This window comes from Mercenaria mercenaria, chromosome 1 (assembly GCF_021730395.1).
Source record: "Mercenaria mercenaria strain notata chromosome 1, MADL_Memer_1, whole genome shotgun sequence".
NCBI lineage: Eukaryota > Metazoa > Mollusca > Bivalvia > Venerida > Veneridae > Mercenaria > Mercenaria mercenaria.
In genome coordinates this window covers 10,641,338-10,668,969 of record NC_069361.1, presented here as the reverse complement: position 1 = coordinate 10,668,969, position 27,632 = coordinate 10,641,338, and the positions used below count along the sequence as shown (strand labels likewise).

At 36.8% G+C, this 27,632-nt stretch overlaps 1 protein-coding gene across 1 annotated transcript; it reads left to right on the top strand.

The window, feature by feature from the left end:
* LOC123545003 (dihydrolipoyllysine-residue succinyltransferase component of 2-oxoglutarate dehydrogenase complex, mitochondrial-like) lies at positions 1–27,289 on the top strand. Its single transcript, XM_053539540.1, has 11 exons — positions 1–442; positions 1,902–1,972; positions 3,510–3,584; positions 3,801–3,856; positions 6,727–6,835; positions 12,507–12,766; positions 12,933–13,030; positions 14,097–14,295; positions 16,133–16,216; positions 19,836–20,003; positions 20,315–27,289. Exons 1-11 carry the CDS (start codon positions 378–380, stop codon positions 20,447–20,449), a joined length of 1,320 nt encoding a protein of 439 aa, XP_053395515.1. The 5' UTR covers positions 1–377; the 3' UTR covers positions 20,450–27,289.
* Positions 27,290–27,632: the final 343 nt, after the last annotated feature.

The following is a 27,632-nucleotide window of genomic DNA, read 5'->3' as shown; positions in this document are numbered from 1 at the left end:
ATCTCAGTACTCACTAATGGGAATGGATTGAAACTTCACACACTTGTTCACTGTCATGATCTGACATGCCCAAAGCAGGTCCCATAACTTTATTTTGCTTTTTTACAAAATTATGCCCCTTTTTCAACATAGAAATTTTTGGTTAAGTTTTTGTATGTAAGCTGGTATCTCAGTATCCACTAATGGGAAAGGATTGAAACTTCACACACTAGTTCACTGTCATGAGCTGATAAGCACTATGCAGGTTCCATAACCCTATTTTACTTTTTTACTAAATTATGCCCCTTTTTCGACTTTCTTATTCATTCAAGCGACAAGGCTGTTAAATAATCGAGCGTTGCTGTCCTCCGACAGCTCTTGTTTTATGTGGCTGCTATATGATTATTTTCTTTCCAGGTTCAAGTTTATCTACAAAGTTTGTACCTGTCACCACAGTACAAAGGTAAGGTTTAGTTTAATAATTAAAGGCAGGCCTTTTTTTTCATCAATTTGGGAATGCCACCGACACCAGTGGAATTGGGAAAATGCTCTCGGAAATTGTCTTAATTGGGACAATTTGCAAATTACCAACATCTACATAAATGTGTTTTTGTGTGAAATATTAATGAATTGCATTTCAGTAATTGTTCAACAGTAATATAATTTACCTAAATAAACATACAGATTAGGAAAACTATCTTAAAACAGCAAAAATCCTAAAAGGTATAATCATTTGGGAATTTTAAATTCAACTTTGGGAAAAGAACATACTTTTTTGCATTGGGATTACCTCCTTTTACCGGAGGTAGATTTATAGGGGAAAAAAGCCCTGAAAGGTCTGCCATGCTTTCAGGCAGTTTAATCAGTTGGCAGTAAAAATGTTGTTATCAGGACAGTATCTACATATTCAGAATTGTATACATCTAGATACAACTGGATTACAGGGTCAGTGTTGCAATTCATAAATTTCAGTTTTTTGAATTTATCTACATAGTAGATTATTGAAAGAAAGTTATCACCAGTCTGTGTCTGCAGTTTATTTACCATTATTAACAGTTTTATCTAGTTGCAGACTAGATGGCAAATGCCTGTTTTTTGTTTTTTTTTATTTTGGCAAAACATGACGTGGTTTGTGATGGCATGTGCGTCTAGCTGTCCATAGGTCTGTTAGGTTGGTCTGGAGCATAACTTCAAAACTATTCAAGATATTGACTTCAAACTTGGCATATAGGTAGTTGGCCATGAGCAAATGTGCAAAGTTCAAAAACGTATAGTAGGTCAAAGGTTAAATATATAATGTAGCATATTGACCTCAAAGGTCAAACCTGACATCGAATTTCTTGTCCGGAGCTTAAAAACAAGTCAAGGTATCGACTTCAAACTTGGCAGCATGTAGATAGGTGGGGATAAAAGATGTCAAAGGTTAAGATTGAAAATTGAATTCAAAGTTCAAATCTGACATCATTTTACGCATCTGGTAAATGGCAATAACAGGATGTGCAGAGCACATGAAACAGGTTGGTAGGTCAAAGGTTAATGTCATATATTAAGCCCAAAAGTCAAATTTGTTCATCACCATTTGTGGCCGTAGCAACAAATCCCACCTCTACATCATAAACCAACCAAGGATTTTGTTTTCATTTAAGTTACTTTTGCCTTATTATCCTATCACTGCTGTGCACACAAAAGCCCACCTCAGTCCCCACCCAAACCCCCACCCATCACAAAGTCAGCTTGAGGAGCTTGTGTAACATAACTTGTCTGAAGTCTGATGCCATTTGTAAGTTTAAGCATTTCAGACATGTGACTTAATTTTTTTATGTAAAAAATCACAGATTGTTCATACTCCTATCAGCGACTAAAACTAAGAATGGCATGTGTATTAAAAATACAAATTAACTAAAAACAATATTAATTTTCAGTGAATACAGTAAGCAATGGTACTGTGACTTCCATCAGAATGTGAGGAAATTCCACACAGCTACTCTGCTATGTAAGATACTAGTTCTATTGCAGTTTTAACATATTGGTATTGACTTACCTGTCTTGACAAAACAGTTAAGTTTGTGACATGAAATGTAAATGTTAAAAAGGTAATCTGCTTGATTTGGAGTATCAAATGGTATTTCTCTTTTCTCTAAAGTATTAGAAGAGCGATGTTATCCTACATTTCAGTTTAAAAGATATTTAGATCTACTGGTAAACTATGATATGAATTTCATACTCTGTAATAAGTTAACTAAAATTTTACTTTCCAATTCATTGTCTTCTTTCATGTTAACATTTACAGACCAAGTACTAGACTTAAAAGATAAGCAAATATTTTTATGCCATTCTTTGCAGAAGAGGGAGTATATTGTTTTGCTTTTTTTTGGTTGGTCATTTGATTACTAGAACATTTGGTTTCTGATCAATAACAAGAGAAAGTTTGGTCACACAATTCTCATACTTCATAGGATGATTGCATGTGGTCAGCAGAGAACGGGGGGGGGGGGGGGGGGGTCAGTAGATAAAGTCACAGTGATCTTGGGGCTGAAAACGGTTTCTGTTTAGTGACTAAAGAACTTTTTGGCCTACATTTGTCAAACTTCATAAGATCATTGCTTTTGGTCTATAGATGAATGCTAGGAGGTAAAAGGTCAAGGTTACAGTGACCTTGAGACTGTAAATTGTTTCTGAAAAAATAAAGTTCTCAAAGTTCATAGGATGATTGCCAGTAGTCAGTTGTTGATACCTATGCTCTTGTGGGTCAGTAAGTCAAAGGTCAGGGTCACAGTGACCACGAGACCAAGAACTGTTTCCATTGAATGACTAAAGAAAGCTTATGCCTATAGTTGTCATATTTCATTAGATGATTGCCTGTGGTCAATAGATGGATTGTATTGCTTTGGGGATCAGTAAGTCAAAAGTCAAGGTCACAGTGACCTTTAGACTGAAAATGGTTTCTGCTCAATAAGAAAATAAGGCTTTGGCCTACAGTTCTCAAACTTCATAGGATGACTGCCTGTGGTCAATAGATGGATTGTATTGCTTTGGGGATCAGTAAGTCAAAAGTCAAGGTCACAGTAACCTTTAGACTGAAAATGGTTTCTGCTCGGTAAGAAAATAAGGCTTTGGCCTACAGTTCTCAAACTTCATAGGATGACTGTGGTCAATAGATGACCATTACTGTTTTAGGGTCAGCAAGTCAAAAGATGAGGTCATATAGACCTCGACTCTGAAAATAGTTTCCTCTCTGTGTCCTATGTCTACTGCCTTTAAACTTGTTAGGATGATTGGCAGTGGTCAGTAGATAACCTCTGTTGTTTTAGGGTCAGTAGGTCGAAGAACAAGGTGATCTCAGGACTGAAAAGGGGAACAGGGCATCATAGGAAGGGGGCATGTATTTTACAGACAGCTCTTTTTTATGTGTCTGTTGTATCAGTGCTTGGTTACCAAATATAAAAAAACCAAAGCATTTGCAATGAAGTACTGATTTATATACCAATTATTGATTGTTAATTTGTACAGCCAGAATCTTTTTATTTCAGACAATGAAGTAAACACAGTGAAATGTCCACCTTTCGCAGAATCAATCACTGAAGGAGATATAAGATGGGAGAAAGGTAAATGGAAGATTGGAGTATAGACTTCATACACAGCAATGAAATGTGCATTTTTATGGAAACATACATGTACAACTTACTTGATAGGCATGAATATTTAATAAATGTGATTGGCGGAAAAATGAAGAATGTTATCTTGTTTTAAAGACAAAATAATGGATGATATAAATGTATTTTCTTGTAACATTATGACCTACATATCTATTCTGTTTACAGCTATTGGTGACTCGGTACAAGTGGATGAGGTTATTGCAGAGGTGGAGACTGACAAGGTAAGATAACTTTAGCTTAATTGAAACTGGTTTATCTTCAAGGACATTCCTACTTAATATGAAATACACATCTGAAATGGAAAAGAATATAATTATGTAATCAGTGCTTTTGAGAACACACAGTGCAAGACTTGGACTTTTTTTTGAGGCATGTCAGCTGTCGTCTATTCAGACAGTGGTTTGTCTACTATTTGATTGGCCAATTCAGTAACAAGGTTTCTCCTTTTCATTTGTGAAGGACAGTCTTCATATAGTGGAATCTTTGGTCTCTCTACCTTTTCTGAGGTCAGAACTAAAAAATACTTGTGAATACTGAACATACTACTCATGAGTACCGAGTATTTTAGAAAAGTACTGAAGTCTTGGTATTCATGATTACAAGTACCAATTTTATTTCACAAGTACTGGAAAAAATGGCACTTGTACTCATAATACTCAAGTACTCAACATAACCCTGCAGTCATTGTCCCCATTGTTTGCTGATGGGATAAGAGTGTTTTTTATACCCCCGAAGGGACGTATTCTTTTATACCTCTGGTGTCCTTCCGTCTGTCCGTCCGTTAGCAATTTCGTGACCGCTCTGTAACTCCTGACCCCTTGAAGGATTTCAAAGAAACTCAGGGCTTTTTCAGAGGGTTTTGGGAAAAAGGCCCCTGGTCGTATTGGGAATTTTTAACGCGGTAAATTGTCAAATTTGGGGAAATATACTGACAAATTAAGTGAGTTTTTAATTAATATATATTAGTTTAAATCTTCAGTTTCAAATTTTACTGGTAGACAGTATCTATCCTCTTGTGAAATTTTGCCTATAAATACAGTAACTCCTTATTTGTCATGCTAAAATTTTTGTTTACAGTTTGTTTTCACCAAAGTTATAACTGAAATTATCCAAAAAGTAGAATGGCAAAATGCTGTACATGTATTTTCGAGTGTAAAAACTGGGTCGCGAAAATATGTGACAATTGATTTTAATGGTATAAGAACTACCTGTCAACATGTTTTGGGTACTTTATTCAATTAATATTTGTGTTTTTATGCATTCTGAGAGGTTTTTGCATATAAATCATACATTTCTTCAGCAAAATATTATAATTATTTTTGCCGAGGTTGCAGACGTCATGTTACTAAAAATAGAAACGAGTTGGTTTTTCCAACATTTTGTTTGATTTGCTTGGCAAACAAAACTAATTTTGCAAGAATTATTATTGAAAAACAGAAAGTAACTGATTTCAGTTGGGAAATATTTCATTGGATTGGGAATTTTTTGCTCCAGATTGGGAAAAATAGAGCATATTTGGCATTGGGAATGGGGCCGAATATCGGCCTCGTGAGATAGGGTGAAAAAGCCCTGAAACTTGACACAAATGTTCACCACACTGAGACGACATGCAGTGCATGATTTGGATGTCTCGCTTCAAGGTCAAGGTCACACTTAGGGGTCAAAGGTCATATCAGTTTGTTCCGTGTCCGTTCTGTAACTCTTAACTGCTAGAAGGATTTCAAAGAAACTTGGCACAAATGTTCACCACACCGTGACATTGTGCAGAGTGCATGTTTTGGATGTCTCGCTTCAAGGTCAAGGTCACACATAGGGGTCAAAGGTCATATCAGTTTGTTTCATGTCCACTCTGTAACTCACTGCTTGAAGGATTTCAAAAAAACTTGGCACAAATGTTCACCACACTGTGACATCATACAGAGCGCATGTTTTGGATGACTCGCTTCAAGGTCAAGGTCACACTTGGGGGTCAGAGGTCATATATGACTGCTTTCTGTATACTGCTCTGCATTGCAGTGTTCTTGTTTTTATTTGGCAGATCCCTTTTTTATGCCCGCACTTTGGAGGGGGGGGGCCATATAGATTTGCCCTTGTCCGTCCGTCCTTCCGAGAAAGTTGTGTCTCGCGTAGCTCCAAAAGTATTTGACGTAGAGTCACAAAACTTTACAGGAATGTTGGTCAGCATGTGCAGTTGTGCACCTGGGGTTTCGCGTCCGGATTCATTCAGTCATGTAGGAGTTATGGCCCCTGACTTAGTTAAAAATTGGTCATTTTAATGTTGTTTCGTGCGTAGCTCCAAAAGTATGTGACCTAGAGTCACTAAAGTTTACAGGAATGTTGGTCAGCATTTGCGGTTGTGCACTTGGGGTTTCGCGTCCGGATTCATTCAGTATTGTAGGAGTTATGGCCCCTGACCTAGGAAAAAATTTGTGTCCTTTGTCATTTAGTGGGGGCATCTGTGTCCCATGGACACATTTCTAGTTGTTCACTTACAATAAATTGTTTTGGAATTACTTCCCTTTTATGTTACTATAAATAGCTTATTTTGAAACTTTTTTTATTATTGGCCGTAGGGCAAAACTGAGACCACTTTTCTGTGGTACAACATGGATGATACCTCCAATTTTTAGGTGTATTTTGACATACCTATACCTGGTAAGGATTTTTTTGTGGACTTTCTTCCCTTTGTTGTTCCTGTCCTTAGGGCTTCGACAGTCAAGTTCTTTAAATTTTGCTCCCATCCTCTGATGTATTTGGGCGTATATTGCCCTGCTTGGCGGAGCTCTTGTTGGATTTTTCCGGCCGGTCAATTTTAATTGAATGAATTCAAGTGTGGACATCAGTCACCAAGTTCCCTACTGTCAGACATGGCCATTAGGTCATAGTTATGTAGCTTCAAATCCCCCAACTTCCAGTTTAGTCCAGAGAAGATATGTTATTAACGAGGGTTCGCACAGACCTTGAATAGTCCTTGACTCTGATGCTGGCCCTTAAAGACCTGAATGTGACTAAAATTCTAAAAAAAAAACCTGACAAAGTAGTTATGAAAAAAAAAAAAATTTCCTCTAAAGTACCTTGTTGTTATTTTCAGACATCAATTCAGATCCCCAGTCCTGTTGCTGGTATTATAGAATCACTTCTGGTTAATGATGGTGACACCGTGGAAGCTGGCATGCAGCTGTGTACGATTAAAGCTGGAGGTATGTAATAACAGGAGATCAAGTTTTGAATCCAATACCAATCCCATCACATGCTCAATTATGTAAAAGTGATGGCTGACTGTACTAACATTCTAATTTCTACATTTCATAATTAATATTGTAAGGAAGCTGCGACTTAAGGTATTAGATCACTAATAGAGAACTCCTTTTTGAAGAGTATGCAATTCCTACCATAAACCTACTTTTACTGCAATTCTTAGGGGGGCGTAGGTTCAAGCCCTACCGGGACCAAATTTTATTTTCATTATTTTCCTTTTTTATGCCCCCGAAGGGAGGCATATAGTTTTTGAACCGTCTATCGGTCTGTCAGTCTGTCTGTCAGTCTGTCGGTCTGTCAGTCTGTCCGCAATTTTCGTGTCCGGTCCATATCTTTGTCATCGATGGATGGATTTTCAAATAACTTGGCATGAATGTGTACCACAGTAAGACGACGTGTCGCGCACAAGACCCAGGCCCGTAGCTCAAAGGTCAAGGTCACACTTAGACGTTAAAGGATAGTGCATTGATGGGCGTGTCCGGTCCATATCTTTGTCATCGATGGATGGATTTTCAAATAACTTGGCCTGAATATGTACCACAGTAAGATGACGTGTCACGCGCAAGACCCAGGTCCGTAGCTCAAAGGTCAAGGTCACACTTAGACGTTAAAGGATAGTGCATTGATGGGCGTGTCCGGTCCATATCTTTGTCATCGATGGATGGATTTTTAAATAACTTGGCATGAATGTGTACCACAGTAAGACGATGTGTCGCGCGCAAGACCCAGGTCTGTAGCTCAAAGGTCAAGGTCACACTTAGACATTAAAGGTCATTTTTCATGATAGTGCATTGGTGGGCGTGTCCGGTCCATATCATTGTCATTCATGCATGGATTTTAAAATAACTACGCATGAATGTGTGACACAGTAAGATGACGTGTCGCGCGCAAGACCCAGCTCCGTAGGTCAAAGGTCCTAAACTCTAACATCGGCCATAACTATTCATTCAAAGTGCCATCGGGGGCATGTGTCATCCTATGGAGACAGCTCTTGTTTCTAGTACATTTTTACTTCTTCCAAGACTTATTAATGATTTCTTGCACAAAAATGGAAAAAGATGAATCTTATAAGCAATTTCTTGGTGTTCAAAGTGAATTTACTACTTAAACAGAAGGGGTAGAGTTACACATCTTTAAAAATATTGAGTAACACACAGTGAAAGTTCTCTATTTTGCTTTCACTCTTAGAATATATTGTGAAAGAACTTTAAGTAGGTTTTATGTCTGCCCTAAGGTTATTTTTAGCTCACCTGTCACATAGTGACAAGGTGAGCTTTTGTGATCACCCTTCATCCGTCGTCAGTCCGTCCGTGCGTCTCATGCGTCCGTCCGTCCGTCAACAATTTCTTGTCTGCACGATAGTGGTTTCATTTATGATTTTATTTTAACCAAACTCGACACAACTTGTATCACCATAAGATCTCGGTTCCTTTCTTGAACTGGCCAGATCCCATTATAGGGTCCAGAGTTATGGCCCCTGAAAGGGCCAAAATAAGCTATTTTGACCTTGTCTGCACAATAGCAGCTTTATTTTTGATTTGATTTTTAGCTCACCTGTCACAAAGTGACAAGGTGAGCTTTTGTGATCGCGTGGTGTCCGTCGTCCATGCGTGTGTCCATAAACTTTTGCTTGTGACCACTCTAGAGGTCACATTTTTCATGGGATCTTTATGAAAGTTTGTCAGAATATTCATTTTGATGATATCTAGGTCAAGTTCGAAACTGGGTCACGTGCCATCAAAAACTAGGTCAGTAGGTCTAAAAATAGAAAAACCTTGTGACCTCTCTAGAGGACATATATTTCACAAGATCTTCATGAAAATTGGTCAGAATGTTCACTTTGATGATATCTAGGTCAGGTTTGAAACTGGGTCACGTGCCATCAAAAACTAGGTCAGTAGGTGGAATAATAGAAAAACCTTGTTACTCTTTAGAGGCCATATATTTCAAAAGATCTTCATGAAAATTGGTCAAAACATTCACCTTGATGATATCTAGGTCAAGTTCGAAACTGGGTCACGTGCCTTCAAAAACTAGGTCAGTAGGTCAAATAATAGAAAAACTTTGTGACCTCTCTAAAGGCCATATTTTTCATGGGATCTTCATGAAAATTGGTCTGAATGTTCATCTTGATGATATCTAGGTCAAGTTCGAAACTGGGTCGCGTGCGGTCAAAAGCTAGGTCAGTAGGTCTTAAAATAGAAAAACCTTGTGACCTCTCTAGAGGCCATATATTTCATGAGATCTTCATGAAAATTGGTCAGAATGTTCATCTTGATGATATCTAGGTCAAGTTCGAAAATGGGTCACATGCTGTCAAAAACTAGGTCAGTAGGTCAAATAATAGAAAAACCTTGTGACCTCGCTAGAGGCCATATTTTTCATGGGATCTGTATGAAAGTTGGTCTGAATGTTCATCTTGACGATATCTAGGTCAAGTTCGAAAGTGGGTCACATGCCGTCAAAAACTAGGTCAGTAGGTCAAATAATAGAAAAACCTTGTGACCTCTCTAAAGGCCATATTTTTTATGGGATCTGTATGAAAATTGGTCTGAATGTTCATCTTGATGATATCTAGGTCAAGTTCGAAACAGTGTCATGTGCGATCAAAAACTAGGTCAGTAGGTCTAAAAATAGAAAAACCTTGTGACCTCTCTAGAGGCCATACTTGTGAATGGATCTCCATAAAAATTGGTCAGAATGTTCACCTTGGTGATATCTAGGTAAAATTTGAAACTGGGTCACGTGCCTTAAAAAACTAGGTCAGTAGGTCAAATAATAAAAAAACCTTGTGACCTCTCTAGAGGCCACACTTTTTATGGGATCTGTATGAAAGTTGGTCTGAATGTTCATCTTGATGATATCTAGGTCAAGTTTGAAACTGGGTCAACTGCGGTCAAAAACTAGGTCAGTAGGTCTAAAATTATTAAAGTCTTTTGACCTCTCTAGAGGCCATAGTTTTCAATGGATCTTCATGAAAATTGATCTGAATGTTCACCTTGATGATATCTAGGTCAGTTTCGAAACTGGGTCACGTGCGGTCAAAAACTAGGCCAGTAGGTATAAAAATAAAACCTTGTGACCTCTCTAGAGGCCATATTTTTCATGAGATCTTCATGAAAATTAGTGAGAATGTTCACCTTGATGATATCTAGGTAAAGTTCAAAACAGGGTCACGTACCTTCGAAAACTAGGTCAATAGGTCAAATAATAGAAAAACCTTGTGACCTCACTAGAGACCATATTTTTCAATGGATCTTCAGGAAAATTGGTCAGAATTTTTATCTTGATAATATCTAGGTCAAGTTCAAAACTGGGTCACATGAGCTCAAAAACTAGGTCACTATGTCAAATAATAGAAAAAACGACTTCATACTCAAAACTGGGTCATGTGGGAAGAGGTGAGCGATTAAGGACCATCATGGTCCTCTTGTTACCAAACTGGCACACAACTTGTATCACCATAAGATCTTGGTTCCTTTCTTGAACTGGTCAGATTCCTTTATGGGTTCCAGAGTTATGGCCCCTGAAAGGGCCAAAATTAGCTATTTTGACCTTGTCTGCACAATAGCAGCTTCATTTATGATTTTATTTTAACCAAACTTGCAAAAAACTTGTATCACCATAACATCTTGGTTCCTTTCTTGAACTGGCCGGATTCCTTTATGGGTTCCAGAGTTATGGCCCCTGAAAGGGCCAGAATTAGCTATTTTGACCTTGTCTGCACAATAGCAGCTTCATTTATTATTTGAATTTAATCAAACTTGCACAAAACTTGTGTCACCATAAGATCTGAGTTCCTTTCTTGAACCGGCCAGATCCCATAATGGATTCCAGAGTTATGGCCCCTGAAAGGGCCAAAATTAGCTATTTTGACCTTGTCTGCACAATAGCAGCTTCATTTATGATTTGATTTTAACCAAACTTGCACAAAACTTGTATCACCACAAGATCTTAGTTCCTTTCTTGAACTGGCCAAATGCCATCATGGGTTCCAGAGTTATGTCCCCTTAAAGGTCCAAAATTGGCTGTTTTGGCTTTTGCAGCCATATAGAGACTTCATTTATGGTTTTATTTGATATAAACTTCCAAAATATCTTCAACAACAATAAATCTTGGATTCCATGACAAATCAGATCCATTCGAAGGTTCCAGAGTTATTTTATATCTGATTACCTCCCCTGATAGTAATCAAAATGGATTTATATCAGTTAGTACTTATAGGACTTATTTGAAATTTCATTAGTGTCATTAGTTGGACTGAGCCAATGAGGGTAGATAACTATGGACTGATTTTATGTCAAATTACCTCCCTTTATTTTAAATTAGAATTGGTATATCTCCGTAACTAATGAAGATACTGATCTGAAATTTCATTTATGTCAACAGATTTATTTGGCAGATCCTTCTTTTGTTCACTTACAATTTTTTTTTAATTACTTCCCTTTTACGTTACTATAAATATCTTATTTTTAGTAACTTTTTTGTTATTGGCCATAGGGAAAGACTGAGACCACTTTTCTGTGGTACAACATGGATGGTACCTCCAATTTTTAGGTGTATTTTGACATATCTGTACCTTGTAAGAATTTGTTTTTCTTTTTGGTTAAATTTCTTCCTTTTGTTGTTCCTGTCCTTTGGATTTAGATATTTTTTCTGAGGACCTTCTTGTCCTCAAGTGCAATGATAACAGGTGAGCGATATAGGGCCATCATGGCCCTCTTGTTAAATGGAGTAAGCAAAATTCAAAACTGAAACACAGTATTCGACCTTATTTTTTCGATGTTGGAGTATGAATTCTGTCTCATTAAATCCGTTTACTTGAGGCAACATAGAAAAAGTGATATTGACATACTTATATTGTGTTTTATAATTGTTTACCAATAGTTGATGTTTCTTTTATTAAAATTAATGGTAAAATGAGTTCTCTGCAAATGTTTTGGACAGTGGCTATCACTTTGAAATTTGTCTCTATTTGAGCTTGAGGAGATACCATAAGTTATACAAAATTTATAAAAAAACGGCACGGTAAAAGTTGTTAAAAAATTGCAAAATAGTACAAAATATGGTTACCTTTCAGAATATACCAAGCAAAGGCCATTTTGTAAACATTACTATTAGTGATCTAATACCTTAATCAAGTTAGATGAAGTCACAGCTTACTTACATTATTAATTATGAAATAACCAGTCATTCTGCTTTTACCATTTGTTACATTACTTTTTGTAGCTGTGTTGTTGTTTTTTAATTCCTTAATATTCAAATCTTTGTTGGTAATGAAGAATGACATTAACAAAAGCATGATATAGATCACCTGTGGAGAGTTTTGAAATGTAGTACAGTTAATTGGTAATGTTTGGAAAATGTGTAAATGGTTGAGGATACAGAAGCATATTGAGTGTGACATCCTTGGACATGAAATATGAACATTTGGTGGAAAAAACATATAAATTCTGTCTGGTGAGTTTTGCTGAGCAAATTTAATGGTTTCAGCATATTTGATTCACAAAATTATTTGGCTTAAAATAATCAGTATTTACATTTTAATAAACTATTGCATACAGTAAAGGGTATTGAGAGAGAGCATAAATTATTATCATGTAATATTTATAGCTGCTGGGGAAGCCAAGCGTACCACATCACAACCGTCTGAGGCCAAGGAAACTCCACCAGCTCCGAAAGAGACCCCACCAGCAACACCGCCACCGGATGCTGCAGCCTCGGGACCCATTCCAACAACCCCTCCCCCAGCACAACCACTTCCAACAGGGCCAGTATCATCCACCCCAACATCTGAGGTGAAACCAAAGGCAGCAGCACCACAGATGCCAGCTGGTGGTGTCTCCACAAGTGGCGGTAGAGGAGAAAGCAGGGTAACTGTTCCATGATTAATGTCAACTGATTTATGATATGTCATATATACTATTATTGAAGACATTTTCTTAAAGTAATATATTCATAGTATAATGTCTGAGGTTTAAGTCAGTTTAAATTTTGATAGTTATGAAGTTTGAATTAAGTTTTATTTCACACTTTCAGGTGAAGATGAATAGAATGAGACAGAGAATAGCTCAGAGACTAAAAGATGCACAAAACACATGTGCTATGTTAACAACATTTAATGAAGTAGACATGAGGTACAACTTGGATACCAACAATCCTTGTTAAATTCTGAGATGTGTTGACAAAGATGTCTATGAAAAGGTTTTAGTGAAAACAGTGTATCAGTGGTCAACAGAGGGAAATGTCATTACAATCAATGATATGTGTCTGTAGATTAGGCTACGTTATGTTTACATAAGCAGGAATCTTTAAATAGAGAACCATTAAACCCTGCAGTAAGCTCAGGAGACAGAGCAAATGTAGGCAGAGTGCAGGTGGGCAGAAAACAAGTAGTCACAGCACAGGTAGGCAGAGTGCAGGTAGAGTACAGGTAGGTAGAAACAGGAAGTCAAGAGTTAATGTAGACAGAGTGCAGGTAGACAGAGCACATGACAGAGTGCAGGTAGACAGAGCACATGTAGACAGAATGCAGGTAGACAGAGCACATGTAGACAGAATGCAGGTAGACAGAGTGCAGGTAGGCAGAGCACATATAGACAGAGTGCAGGTAGACAGAGCACATATAGACAGAGTGCAGGTAGACAGAGCACATGTAGACAGAGTGCAGGTAGACAGAGTACATATAGACAGAGTGCAAGTAGGCAGAGTTGAATGCAGGTTGGGAAGAGTACAGGTAAGCAAGAGCACAGGTCTGATTTGTAGGAGAGACATATATTTTCCAGTATATTTTGACAAAGATCATGTGTCTGAAGTGTTCCATCATCCAGCTTTTATCCATGTGAAGAAGTCATTAGTTTTCTCAGTTAACAACTGAAATAGTACTGAAAAGCCAAAGCAAACAGTACAGAATCATAACTTTACCACAAAACACAAATATGTTTTGTTCCTTAAGTAAATTATATTGAAACTGATTCAATGAGTGCCCGTAAACAAGTAATTTTTCAACATGATGTATTATCTATAGACTGACTTTCATGTACTGTGTTTGAAGAAATCTTCAGCTTGTCTTTGCAATTGAATAATAAGTTTTTGTTATTCATATCTATGCTTGAAAATTAAACTAATGCTGTATTTTACAGCAGCTGTTGCTTCTACAGAAGAAAAGTTATGTTTTCATGTGTTGTACTGTCTCCTTTTCAGCAACATAATGGAACTGAGAACTAAATATAAAGATGCCTTCTTAAAAACACATGGTTTAAAACTTGGTTTTATGTCTGCATTTATCAAAGCATCTGCCTATGCTCTTCAAGATCTGCCACAAGTTAACGCTGTAATTGACGATACAGATATTGTTTACAGAGACTACATAGATATCAGTGTAGCTGTTTCCACGCCAAAAGTAAGTTAACAGAGGATGCTGCGGGAATGTCGCTGCTATCACCAGTGCCTAGTTTTAAAGTTTTGTTCTTGGTTGGAAGTGTTATAAGCTCTTGAAAGTTAAATTTGAAGCAATGTTTTAGCAGTTTGTTTAAAGTGTTTTGTTGTTTTATGTCTATGAAATGGATTTATTCCTAGTGAACACTGTAGAAAATGTGAGGAGGAAGGTGTGTAAGTATAAAACCTACCAGGTAAGTGTCATTCACTATCAAAAAATCTTCTGATATGTGGCATACACAGAACTTTACATAATACATTTTCTAATTACACTTCCTTTCATTAAATATCAAGTTAAGGGAACTGTAAATTATTGTGTCGTGTATTCAGACTTTTTATACGCCCGTTTGAAAAACGGGACGTATTATGGGAACGCCCCTGGCGGGCGGGCGGCGTCCACAGACTTTGTCCGGAGCATATCTTCTACATGCATGAAGGGATTTTGATGAAAGTTGGCACAGTTGTTCACCTTCATGAGACGGAGTGTCATGCGCAAAAACCAGGTCCCTAGGTCTAAGGTCAAGGTCACACTTAGAGGTCAAAGGTCAAATTCAAGAATGACTGTCCGGAGCATATCTTCTTCATGCATGGAGGGATTTTGATATAACTTGGCACAAATGTTCACCACCACGAGGCGGAGTGTCATGCGCAAGAACCAGGTCCCTAGGTCAAAGGTCAAGGTCACACTTAGAGGTCAAAGGATACAAGAATGAAAACCTTGTCCGGAGCATTTCTTTTTCATGCATAGAGGGATTTTGATATAACTTTGCACAAATGTTCACCACCACCAGGCAGAGTGTCATGCGCAAGAACCAGGTCCCTAGGTCAAAGGTCAAGGTCACACTTAGAGGTCAAAGGATACAAGAATGAAAACCTTGTCAGGAGCATTTCTTCTTCATGCATAGAGGGATTTTGATATAACTTTGCACAAATGTTCACCACCACGAGGCAGAGTGTCATGTGCAAGAACCAGGTCCCTAGGTCAAAGGTCAAGGTCACAGAGGCCAAAGGTCAGATACAAGAATGACTTTGTCTGAAGCATTTCTTCTTCATGCATGGAGAGATTTTGATGTAACATGGCACAATTATACACCATCATGAGATGAAGTGTCATGTGCAGTTCCTTTCTTTAGAATTACTTCCCTTTGTTGTTACTATAAATAGCTTATATTGTAACTTTTTCATTATTAGTCGTAGGGAAAAATCGAGACCACTTTTCTGTAGTACAACATGCATGCTACATCCAATTATGAGGTGTATTTTGACCAATCTCTACCTGGTAAAGATTTTTGTGTGGACTTACAATTTTTTTATGGATTTTTTTTTTTTTTTTTTTTTTTTTTTTTTTTTTTTGTAAGATTATCTTCCCTTAGTTGTTACTATAAATAATTTATATTGTAACTTTTTTATAATTGACCGTAGGGAAAAAACAAGACCACTTTTCTGTGGTACAACATAGATGTTACTTTCAAATTTTAGGTGTATTTTAAGGTATCTCTACCTGGTAAGGAGTTTTTTTGTGGACTTAGAAAAACTAATGACTTACAATGATTACTAAACAACCACAAAATTAAAATTCCATTTGCAAATACAGGTGCTAGAGTAAAGAAATTTGCTGTGACGGGCGTATATTGTGACAATCTGGCACTCTTGTTTTTCAAATAGTTGAATCTGTTTACTTTTATATAACAGAAATTTGTTCTCATTTCTTTAAACTGTATGTCTTGAACAAATGGTTGTAGTATTCCATTTAGTTTTTGTGTCAGTTTAGTGTTCACTGTTGTGACTGGTAACCATTTCAGGGATTAGTTGTGCCTGTGATACGTAATGTTGAAGGAATGAATTATGCTGAAATAGAACAGGCTATGAATGCTCTTGGTGAAAAGGTAGGTGAACATGATTAAATCCAAATGGTTTTGTTATTTGCATTGGAATTTAAAGATCAGATAGCAATATCATACTAGCACTGTATATTTTTAGCTCACCTGTCACATAGTGACAAGCTGAGCTTTTGTGATCACCCTTCGTCCGTCAGTCCGTGTGTGCGTCCGTCCGTCAACAATTTCTTGTCTGCACGATGGTGGTTTCATTTATGATTTTATTTCAACCAAACTTGCACACAACTTGTATCAACATAAGATCTCGGTTCCTTTCTTGAACTGGCCAGATCCCATTATGGGTTCCAGAGTTATGGCCCCCTGAGGGCCAAAATTAGCTATTTCGAGCTTGTCTGCCCAATAGCAGCTTTATTTATGATTTGATTTTTACCAAACTTACACACAACTTGCATCACCATAAGATCTTGGTTCCTCTCTGGAACTGGCCAGATTCCTTTATGGGTTCCAAAGTTATGGCCCCTGAAAGGCCCAAAATCAGCTATTTTAACCTTGTCTGCACAATAGCAGCTTTATTTATGATTTGATTTTTACCAAACTTGCACACAACTTGTATCACCATAAGATCTTGGTTCTTTTCTGGAACTGGCAAGATTCCATTATGGGTTCCAGAGTTATGGCCCCTGAAAGGATCAAAATTAGCTATTTTGACCTTGTCTGCACAATAGCAGCTTCATTTATGATTTGATTTTAACCAGACTTGCACAAAACATGTGTCACCATAAGATCTTGGTTCTTTTCTTGAACCGGCCAGATCCCATAATGGGTTCCAGAGTTATGGCCCCTGATAGGGCCGGAATTAGCTATTTTGTCCTTGTCTGCACAATAGCAGCTTCATTTATGATTTGAATTTAATCAAACTTGCACAGAACTTGTGTCACAAAAAAAGATCTTGGTTCCATTCTTGAACTGGCCAGATCCCATAATGGGTTCCAGAGTTATGGCGCCTGAAAGGGCCAAAATTGGCTATTTTGACCTTGTCTGCACAATAGCAGCTTCATTTATGATTTGATTTTAATCAAACTTGCACACAACTTGTATCACCGTAAGATCTCGATTCTTTATTATACGCCCGCAGGGACGTATTATGTTTTCGCCTTGGTGTCCGTCTGTCTGTCCTGTGTGTTGGTTAGCAATTTCCCTTCCGCTCTGTAGCTCTTGAACCCCTTGATGGGTTTCAGAGAAACCTGACACAAATGTTCACTCATTGAAAGGATGTGCAGAGCGCATGTTCGGATGGCTAAAATTCAATGTCAAGGTCACACTTAGGGGTCAAAGGTCATATGACTTTGTTTTATGTGAATATTGCTCTGCATTTGCGTTGCATTGCAGTGCTCTTGTTTTTATTTGGCACATCCTTCTTTTGTTCGCTTACAATATTTTTAGCTCACCTGTCACAAAGTGACAAGGAGAGCTTTTGTGATCGCGCAGCGTCCGTCGTCCGTCCGTCCGTGCGTAAACATTTGCTTGTGACCACTCTAGAGGTCACATTTTTCATGGAATCTTTATGAAAATTGGTCAGAATGCTTACCTTGATGATATCTAGGTCAAGTTCGAAACTGGGTCACGTGCGGTCAAAAACTAGGTCAGTAGGTCTAAAAATAGAAAAACCTTGTGACCTCTCTAGAGGCCATATATTTCACAAGATCTTCATGAAAATTGGTTTGAATGTTCACCTTGATGATATCTAGGTCAAGTTCGAAACTGGGTCAAGTGCCCTCAAAAACTAGGTCAGTAGGTCGAATAATAGAAAAACCTTGTGACCTCTCTAAAGGCCATATTTTTAATGGGATCTGTATGAAAGTTGGTCTGAATGTTCACCTTGATGATATCTAGGTCAAGTTCGAAACTGGGTCATGTGCGGTCAAAAACTAGGTCAGTAGGTCTAAAAATAGAAAAACTTTGTGACCTCTCTAGAGGCCATACTCTTGAATGGATCTTCATGAAAATTGGTCAGAATGTTCACCTTGATGATATCTAGGTCAGGTTCGAAACTGGGTCACATGCGAGCAAAAACTAGGTCAGTAGGTCTAAAAATAGAAAAACCTTGTGACCTCTCTAGAGGCCATATTTTTCAAGAGATCTTCATGAAAATTGATCAGAATGTTCACCTTGATGATATCTAGGTCAGATTCGAAACTGGGTCACGTGCGTTCAAAAACTAGGTCAGTAGGTCTAAAAATAGAAAAACCTTGTGACCTCTCTAGAGGCCATATTTTTCAAGAGATCTTCATGAAAATTGATCAGAATGTTCACCTTGATAATATCTAGGTCAAGTTTGAAACTGGGTCACATGCGGACAAAAACTAGGTCAGTAGGTCAAAAAATAGAAAAACCTTGTGACCTCTCTAGAGGCCATACTCTTGAATGGATCTTCATGAAAATTGGTCAGTATGTTCACCTTGATGATATCTAGGTCAAGTTTGAAACTAGGTCAGGTGCCGTCAAAAGCTAGGTCAGTAGGTCAAATAATAGAAAAACCTTGTGACCTCTCTAGAGGCCATACTTTTCATGGGATCTGTATGAAAGTTGGTCTGAATTTTCATATTGATGGTATCTAGGTCAGATTCGAAACTGGGTCAACTGCGGTCAAAAACTAGGTCAGTAGGTCTAAAATTAGAAAAATCTTTTGACCTCTCTAGAGGCCATATTTTTCAATGGATCTTCATGAAAATTGGTGTGAATGTTCATCTTGATGATATCTAGGTCAGTTTCAAAACTGGGTCACGTGCGGTCAAAAACTAGGCCAGTAGGTATAAAAATAGAAAAACCTTGTGACCTCTCTAGAGGCCATATTTTTCATGAGATCTTCATGAAAATTAGTGAGAATGTTCACCTTGATGATATCTAGGTCAAGTTCAAAACAGGGTCACGTACCTTCGAAAACTAGGTCAATAGGTCAAATAATAGAAAAACCTTGTGACCTCTCTAGAGGCCATATTTTTCAATGGATCTTCATGAAAATTGGTCAGAATTTTTATCTTGATAATATCTAGGTCAAGTTCAAAACTGGGTCACATGAGCTCAAAAACTAGGTCACTATGTCAGATAATAGAAAAAACGACGTCATACTCAAAACTGGATCATGTGGGAAGAGGTGAGCGATTCAGGACCATCATGGTCCTCTTGTGTTTTTACTACTTCCCTTTTATGTTACTATAAAAAGCTTATTTAATAACTTTTTTATTATTGGCCATAGGGAAAAACTGAGACCACTTTCCTGTGGTACAACATGGATGGTACCTACAATTTTTAGGTGTTTTTTGACATATCTATACCTTGTAAGAATTTTTTCTTTTTGTTTTTGGTTAAAGCAATGGTACTCAGGTGAGCGATATAGGGCCATCATGGCCCTCTTGTTTCAAGGGTAGTAGACTATTTCTTGATAAATTATTTTCAGAACCTTCGAAAATCCATCTGGTCTGATTTGAAAGTTTATATATAGAGTCAGGGGTCACCTCGCTGTTTTCATAATTGTTGACAATAATTCGAAACGAAACGGGTTAAATGATGTATCAAGATTACAAACTGGTTTTGGGAGACATAAAATTTGGTATTAAACAGTAGCATCTGTTTAGTAATGTATAAATATTTTTCATTTGATTCATAGGCACGATCAGGAAATCTTGCAATAGAAGATATGGATGGCGGGACTTTCACCATATCAAACGGTGGAGTATTTGGCTCTATGTTTGGTACTCCAATCATCAATCCACCTCAGTCAGCTATTCTAGGCATGCATGCTATTTTCGACAGACCAGTTTCTGTTAAAGGCAAGGTGGGTGTCACAAAATAATTTTGTTCCAGAAACAAGAATCAGAGTGAAGAAAAATAGATCTTAACGGTTATTTCACCTCTGAATAGACTTACTTTCTTTAATGGTGTATATTAAGTAAAGAACTCTTTAAAAGTTGGTAGTTACGGCAGTCAATTTTTACACTTGACAGAGGTGTAATTAAAGGGTGCCTTTAAGATGAAGTGTAGCGAATTTATTGAGAATAAGGGTTAATGTGAAGTTTTATATAGAAATTGATGGAAAAAATCCTGTTTCTACATGCTGTTCAGATTCATTATTTTCTTACCTTGTAGGTGGAAATACGTCCGATGATGTATATAGCCTTGACCTATGATCATAGACTGATTGACGGCCGAGAGGCTGTTACCTTCCTTAAGAAAATCAAGTCAGCAGTAGAGGATCCTGCCAGTATGCTGTTACAGCTATAATATATAATGTCTCCTAGAATTTCACATTTTAAATGCTTCAAGGATAAATGGCTTTTTAGTATTTTATATTAAACTCGTGCGATTACAGTGTTTCTTGTTATAAAAAGAATTTAAATTAAAAAAAGTCAGTATCTATTTAGCATTTTATTATAGATCTGCAACATGTGTACTGGAGTATTTATTGAATATGATTGCTTACTGAAAAAAGTAATTCTAAATATAAAATTAACAGGTATAACTGTTGTATTTTGTCTTGGTGCATTATTCACTAGACAGTACATTATATGTAAATGACTTGTTTTTTCTTCTTTTTTTTTCAATTTTTCTTATCCTCTGAGTCCTCCTGTAAGAATATAAAAGACTTAATCTGATACAGGTTTAATATTGCAGCAGCTAAAGGAACATTGTAACGACTCAAACTTAAGTAAAATCTTAAGCATGATTATGATATCTTAGGTCAATATACTTGATTAGTATTTAAATGACTGCCAGTATTGTTAGGAAATACAGCATTCTTAACTTTACAACAGAAAATATACTTTTCATTTCCTGTGATAATATTTTGTTTTTGTTTCTTTTTGTATTTCCACATCATACTAATACAGCTCTGTAAGATACTTGAATATTTTATTGAAATAAATCTGATATTTTCAGTTTTAAAGCATTGTTAATAGTATTGTAGCTCACCTGAGCACAATAAATTGGATATTTTGTCCTTTTTTATAAGCATTGATAGTACCATTTTATCTCACCAGGGCACAAAGTGCTCATGATGAGCATTTAGGATCGTCTGATGTCCATTCTGCCATCTTCGGTTTCTTAAAGAACATTTCCTGGTAAACCACTGTGCCAATTTCAGCCAAACTTAATGGGAATGTTCCTCTTTCAGATTCCGTCAAATCTAGGTCATCTTTGCAAATTGATGGTTGCCATTGCAATCAGCAGTAAAAACTTCAAAATTTTAGAAACCGCTGGCCTGATTTTGCAATAATTTCACAGAAATGGGGCTTTGTTGACCCTCTTTGAAATTCCTTCAAGATCCACACACACACATCTTCACTCAAAAAGTGTGTTTTAGCTTTCAGTTTCTTGTGTTTCTTAAAAGTGTCAGTATCAGATAAACCCCATGACCACTTTAGCACCTATAGCAACATCCCCACCCTCTAAAAAAAAAGAAGAAAAATCAACAAAAAATGGTTGTCTCTTCATACTGTCTGATAGTACCATGTTATCAACCCCATCCCCAGCCCCAATCAGAAAAAAAAAATTCCCCACAGACATTACCCACCTATATTAATAGCTTTAAACATTCTTTTCAGAAAAAATAGCCCTGTTTTGAAATAATTTTATAGATATTTCCCATTTGTGACCATCTGCCAAAACTGTTCAAGCAAGCTTTGAAACTAGAGCCATCAAAGCCCTACTGGTATTGAACTTCATTCGAATGCAAAAGAATTCTGAATAATCTGATTTCTTTCCAAATAGATTTCTCTGAAGATATAGATGTATATAAATACTTACACAAAGATAAAAGATTTACCCTTCACTGTATTAAAATGTAAAAGAACTCTAGAAATCTCACAGATTAAACAATTTTACAGTATAGATGTCTTAGTAGTGCAATGCACAGACATTATGCAAGTACAATGGGTGTAATTTGGTTAAAACTACTTTAGATACATGAAAAGAAATTTTTTTTCAATGTAAGATGGAAATATCCTCCAGTTGTGAACACCAATTTTTCACCTGGCTGCGCCACTTGTGAAAATTCTGCATCTGGTGTTCACTAAAAGTATCAAATATACTCTGTCTCATCTCATCTTTCATACTTATCTCTTACATACAATCTGCTCCATAAGTGCGGGTGATACTGCTGGCAGCAGTTGCTGGTTAAGCACTTCCTATTGAATTTATTGATTATATAATTTATAATTAAAGGTCCATTTAGCCATTTTTGAAAAAATCATATTTTGAATGATACATTACATTCTTGCAGAAATTGAGCAGCTGCTAATGGATTCATTTACTGTGAAAAAGTTATTAATGGGAAATGATTTTGTGGTTGAATTAAATCCCAACAAAAAAAAACAGATTTTTTTATGTTCACAAATTTGAATCACCACAAAGTAGCCCATTCGGCTAAAACAGCTAAAATTTAATGCCAACAAAATGAAAACTTTAAAAGCAATGTCAAGTTTCATCATGTGAACTAATCCTATTAAATTCCCTTATCTACAGCTTGCTTGTTTGAAGATTGAGCTATGTAATGATGCCAAGATGAGGCTCAAAATATATTTATTATCTGTAATAATGATGAGATAAGTCTTGAAATGTATTTATTATCACTCTTGATAGGGTTGGTGAATGTGATAGAAATTTTAAAATATTTAAATCCATGTGATCTAGTTGTCTTTGTTTATTGCATAAATGTGGTGTTCATTTCTGTATTAAAACCATTTTCTCTGTTTTTGAATTTTTTTTCTGTTTTAGTTTGATTTACAAAGAAAAATACATCCATTTTTGGACAGTTGAAGATTTTATTTCTGACAGTATAATCTAGGTAAAATGTGCTTTCTTTCTGTTAAAAAGTGACAGTTTGAAATTGTCAATCTTTGCTCTTAAATAAATATTATCAAACTGTTTAATGTCTAGATATTATAAATTGCTTTGAAATTGTTAGATTTTTATTGATTAAGAAAATGAAAAGTGAATATTTCTTCGTTTTAATTTTTGTTCTATTTTGAAAAAAAAATCTCTCCTTTTATTTTTAACTCACCTGTCACATAGTGACAAGGTGAGCTTTTGTCATCGCCCTTCATCCGTCCGTCCACAGTTTATTGTGAACACGATAGAGACCACATTTTGCAATCAATTTTAATCAAACTTGCACAAAACTTGTATTGGCATAATATCTTGGTTCATTTCGAAAACTGCCTAGATCGCATCTTGTGTTCCAGTTATGGCTCCTTAAAGGGCCAAAATTTGCTATTTTGGATTGTGAAGATGATAGGAGACCACATTTTGCAATCAACTTGCACACAACTTCTATTGGCAAAATATCTCTGTTTCTTTCGAAAACTGGCCAGATCCCATCATGGGTTCCAGAGTCATGGCCCTTTCAAGTGCCAAAATTTTCTGTTTTTGCTTTTGCAGACATATAGAGACTTCATTTATGGTTTGATTGGATACAAACTTGCAAAATATCTTTAACAACAATAAATCTTGGATCCCATGATGAATCCATCAGATCCAGTCATAGGGGTTCTTGAGTTACAGCTCCTGAAAGAGTCAAAATTTGTTAACTTTTACATCGTGAACACAATAGAAGTGATATTTTACATTCGATTTAAACCATACTTACACACAGCTTAAGTCGCAATAAGATTTTGGTTCCTTTCAAAAACGGGCTAGATTCCATAATGGGTTCTATAGTTACTGCCCAAAATTATCTATTTTGGCCCCTTCAGCCTTATAGAGGTTTCATTTTTGCTTTGATTTAATATTAACAGAATGTTTATCTTGATGATATCTATGCCAAGCACGGCGATTTAAAATCTTTTGTGTTGATTCGCCATAAAACCAAACTCTCTCTATGCCAAGTTCAAGACTGGGTCATATGGGGTCAAAAACTAGGTCACCCGGTCAGATCAAAGGAAAAACTTGTTAACACTCTTGAGGCCGCATTTATGACTCTACCTTCATGAAACTTGGTCAGAATGTTTATCTTGATGTTTTGTAGGCCAAGTTTAACAGGTGAGCGATATAGGGTCGTCACCACCCTCTTGTTATATTGTTTTGACTGTCTGACCCAGTTTTCAGCTTGACTTTATGAAATTGTTCTGCTTGTGTAAATTGGTTGGTCTGTAAGTCAGTAAACAATTTTTGTTTCCAGTCAGTACTATGTTTTTAGCTCACCAGAGCACAAAGTGCTCAATGAATGTGAGCTTTTGTGATCGCCCTGTGTCCGTCGTCGTCCGTCCGCCGTCAACAATTTGACTGTTAACACTCTAGAGGTCACAATTTTGGCCCATTCTTAATGAAACTTGGTCAGAATGTTACCCTCAATCAGGGTTCCCACGCTTCCTGGAAAACTTGAAAAGTCCTTGAATTTTCATTTCATTTTCAAGGCCTTGAAAGTACTTTAATTTTAATGAAAGAGCAAAAAAACTGGAAAAAGTCGGGAATTTTGTTCTTTCTGGACAAATATTGCTAACAATATTGCCATTGTACATAAACAGCAAACATATTTAAATAAAGAAACACCGGCATTGCTATCCCTGTTCTTGAAAAATTCGCGTCTTTAAGATTGTAAGTAACGACAACTCTTCACATCAGTTGAGATTTCAGTAGTGTTACACCTACTTAGTCTATAATTATGGAGTTGTCTTTCTTTGTAAAGCATCGGTGATTAAGATGAAAGAAAAACGTGGCACACTTTGAAAAATGATTTCTTTCCTACAAAGAAGAGAAATTGGCAAAGCTAGTGTAAAATACGACGTCAAAAGTCTGAAAATTGGCAGATATACACTTACTTATATGACATGATTGTGTAGAATGTGCTTTGGTGTGTAGACTTTCTTTGAAATTTCATAAATTGAATTCTTTAAACTTATTAGCCCACCATCATCAGATGGTGGGCTATTCAAATCACTCTGCGTCCGTGGTCCGACGTCCGTCCTTCCATCCTTCCATTAACAATTTCTCGTTATCGCATCTCCTCAGAAACTACCAGGGGGATTTTGACCAAACTTTGTCAGAATGATGTATTGGTACCCTAGTTGTGTCCCCCTGAAAATCAGACTGGTTCAACAATTCTTTAGTGAGTTATGGCCCTTGTTTATTTCTATAATTTACATAGATTTATATAGGGAAAAACTTGAAAATCTTCTTGTCCAAAACCACAGAGCCTAGAGCTTTGATATTTGGTATGAAGCATCATCTAGTGGTCCTCTACCAAAATTGTTTAAATTATTTCCCTGGGGTCTAATATGGCCCCGCCCGGGGGTCACATGGTTTATATAGACTTATATAGGGAAAAACTTTGGAAAACCTCTTATTCAAAAACACAGGGCCTAGGGCTTTGATATTTTGTATGCAACATTATCTAGTGGTCTTCTACTAAGATTGTTCAAATTATTCCCCTAGGGTCAAATGTGGCCCCGCCCCGGGGGTCACATTGTTTACAAAGACTTATATAGGGAAAAACTTTGAAAATCTTCTTGTCCAAACCACAAGGCCTAGGGCTTTGGCATTTGTAATGTAGCATCATCTAGTGGTTCTCTACCAGGTTTGTTCAAATCATCCCCTAGGGTCAATTATGGCCCCGCCCTGGGGGTCACATGGTTCATATAGACTTATATAGGGAAAAGCTTCTAAAATCTTCTTGTCAATAACCTACAGCATTCAAGTTTGGACCACCTGTATGGTTTCAAGTGGCAAGATGAACCTTGACATGAGTTGACCTTGATTTTGACCTAGTGACCTACTTCCACATTTCTGTAGCTACAGCCTTCAAATTTGGACCACGTGCATAGTTTTGTGCACTGAAAAAAACTTTGACCTTGATATTGACCTAGTGACCTACTTTCACATTTTTGAAGGTACAGGCTTCAAATTTGGACCACATGCATAGTTCTGTGTTCCGAAATAAAATTTGACCTTGATTTTGATCTAGTGACCTACTTTCACATTTCTCAAGCTACAGCCTTCAAATTTGGACCACATGCATAGTTTTGTGTTCCGAAATGAAATTTGACCTTCATTTTGACCTAGTGACCTACTTTCACATTTCTGAAGCTTCAGCCTTCAAATTTGGACCACATGCATAATTTTGTGTACTGAAAGAAACTTTGACCTTTACATTGACCTAGTGACCTACTTTCACATTATTGAAGGTACAGGCCTCAAATTTGGACCACATGCATAGTTCTGTGTTCCAAAATAAAATTTGACCTTGATTTTGACCTAGTTACCTACTTTCACATTTCACAAGCTACAGCCATCAAATTTGGACCTCTTGCATAGTTTTGTGTACTGAAAGAAACTTTGACCTTTACATTGACCTAGTGACCTACTTTCACATTATTGAAGGTACAGGCCTCAAATTTGGACCACATGCATAGTTCTGTGTTCCAAAATAAAATTTGACCTTAATATTGACCTAGTGACCTACTTTCACATTTCTGTAGGTACAGGCTTCAAATTTAGACGTACATGCATAGGATTGTGTACCGAAGCAAACTTTGACCTTGACATTGACCTAGTGACATACTTTCACATTTTTGAATAGACAGGCTTTAAATTTGGACCACATGTATAGATTTGTATTCTGAAGTGTAATTTGACCTTGATTTTGACCTAGTGACCTACTTTCACATTTCTAAAGCTACAGCCTTCAAATTTGGACCACTTGCATAGTTTTGTGTACCAAAATAAACTTTGACCTTAAGATTGACCTTGTGACCTACTTTCAAATTTATCAAACTACAGCCTTCAAACTTGATGCACATGCATAGTTTTGTGTACAAAGAACTTTGTCCTTGAAATTGATATAGTGACCTACTTCCACATTTTTCAAGCTAAGGTTTAGAATTTTGACCACATGCACAGTGTTTTGTACTGAAATGAAATTTGACCTTGAGCTAGTCAATAAGTCTTAAAATTTGGAATTCTCAAAAATGGCACATTGGTGGGCGCCAAGATCACTCTGTGATCTCTTGTTTTGAGCAAATAACTTTTGGTTATGGTTAAACACTTCCTTGCAAACAAGTTTTTTAGTTGCAGTTTATTACTTAAATGTTCTGGGAATAAGTTAGTTGAATTAATAAAATGGTAATAAGAGTCCTGTTTTTTTGTTTAATTAAATTTACATGTATTATACCCCCACCGATGTAGTTCAAAGAGGGAGTCTGTCCATCTGTCCATTCATGTCTTTCCATGATTCTTGTGAACCTAACTCTAAACTATTTGAAGGGTTTTGTTGAAACTTTACAGACTGGTAATATATGACATGAGGATGTTCATATTACAAGATAATCTAGCAGAGGGGAGATACCTTGGACCTAGATATTTTCCATTATGTCTCTTAAACAGCACTACTTTAACCAAGTGACAGTGAGCGAGGCAGAAGTATTCATCCCCTTTAGGGATAGCTCTCGCTTATTTTCTTAAAGTTCTACACCTA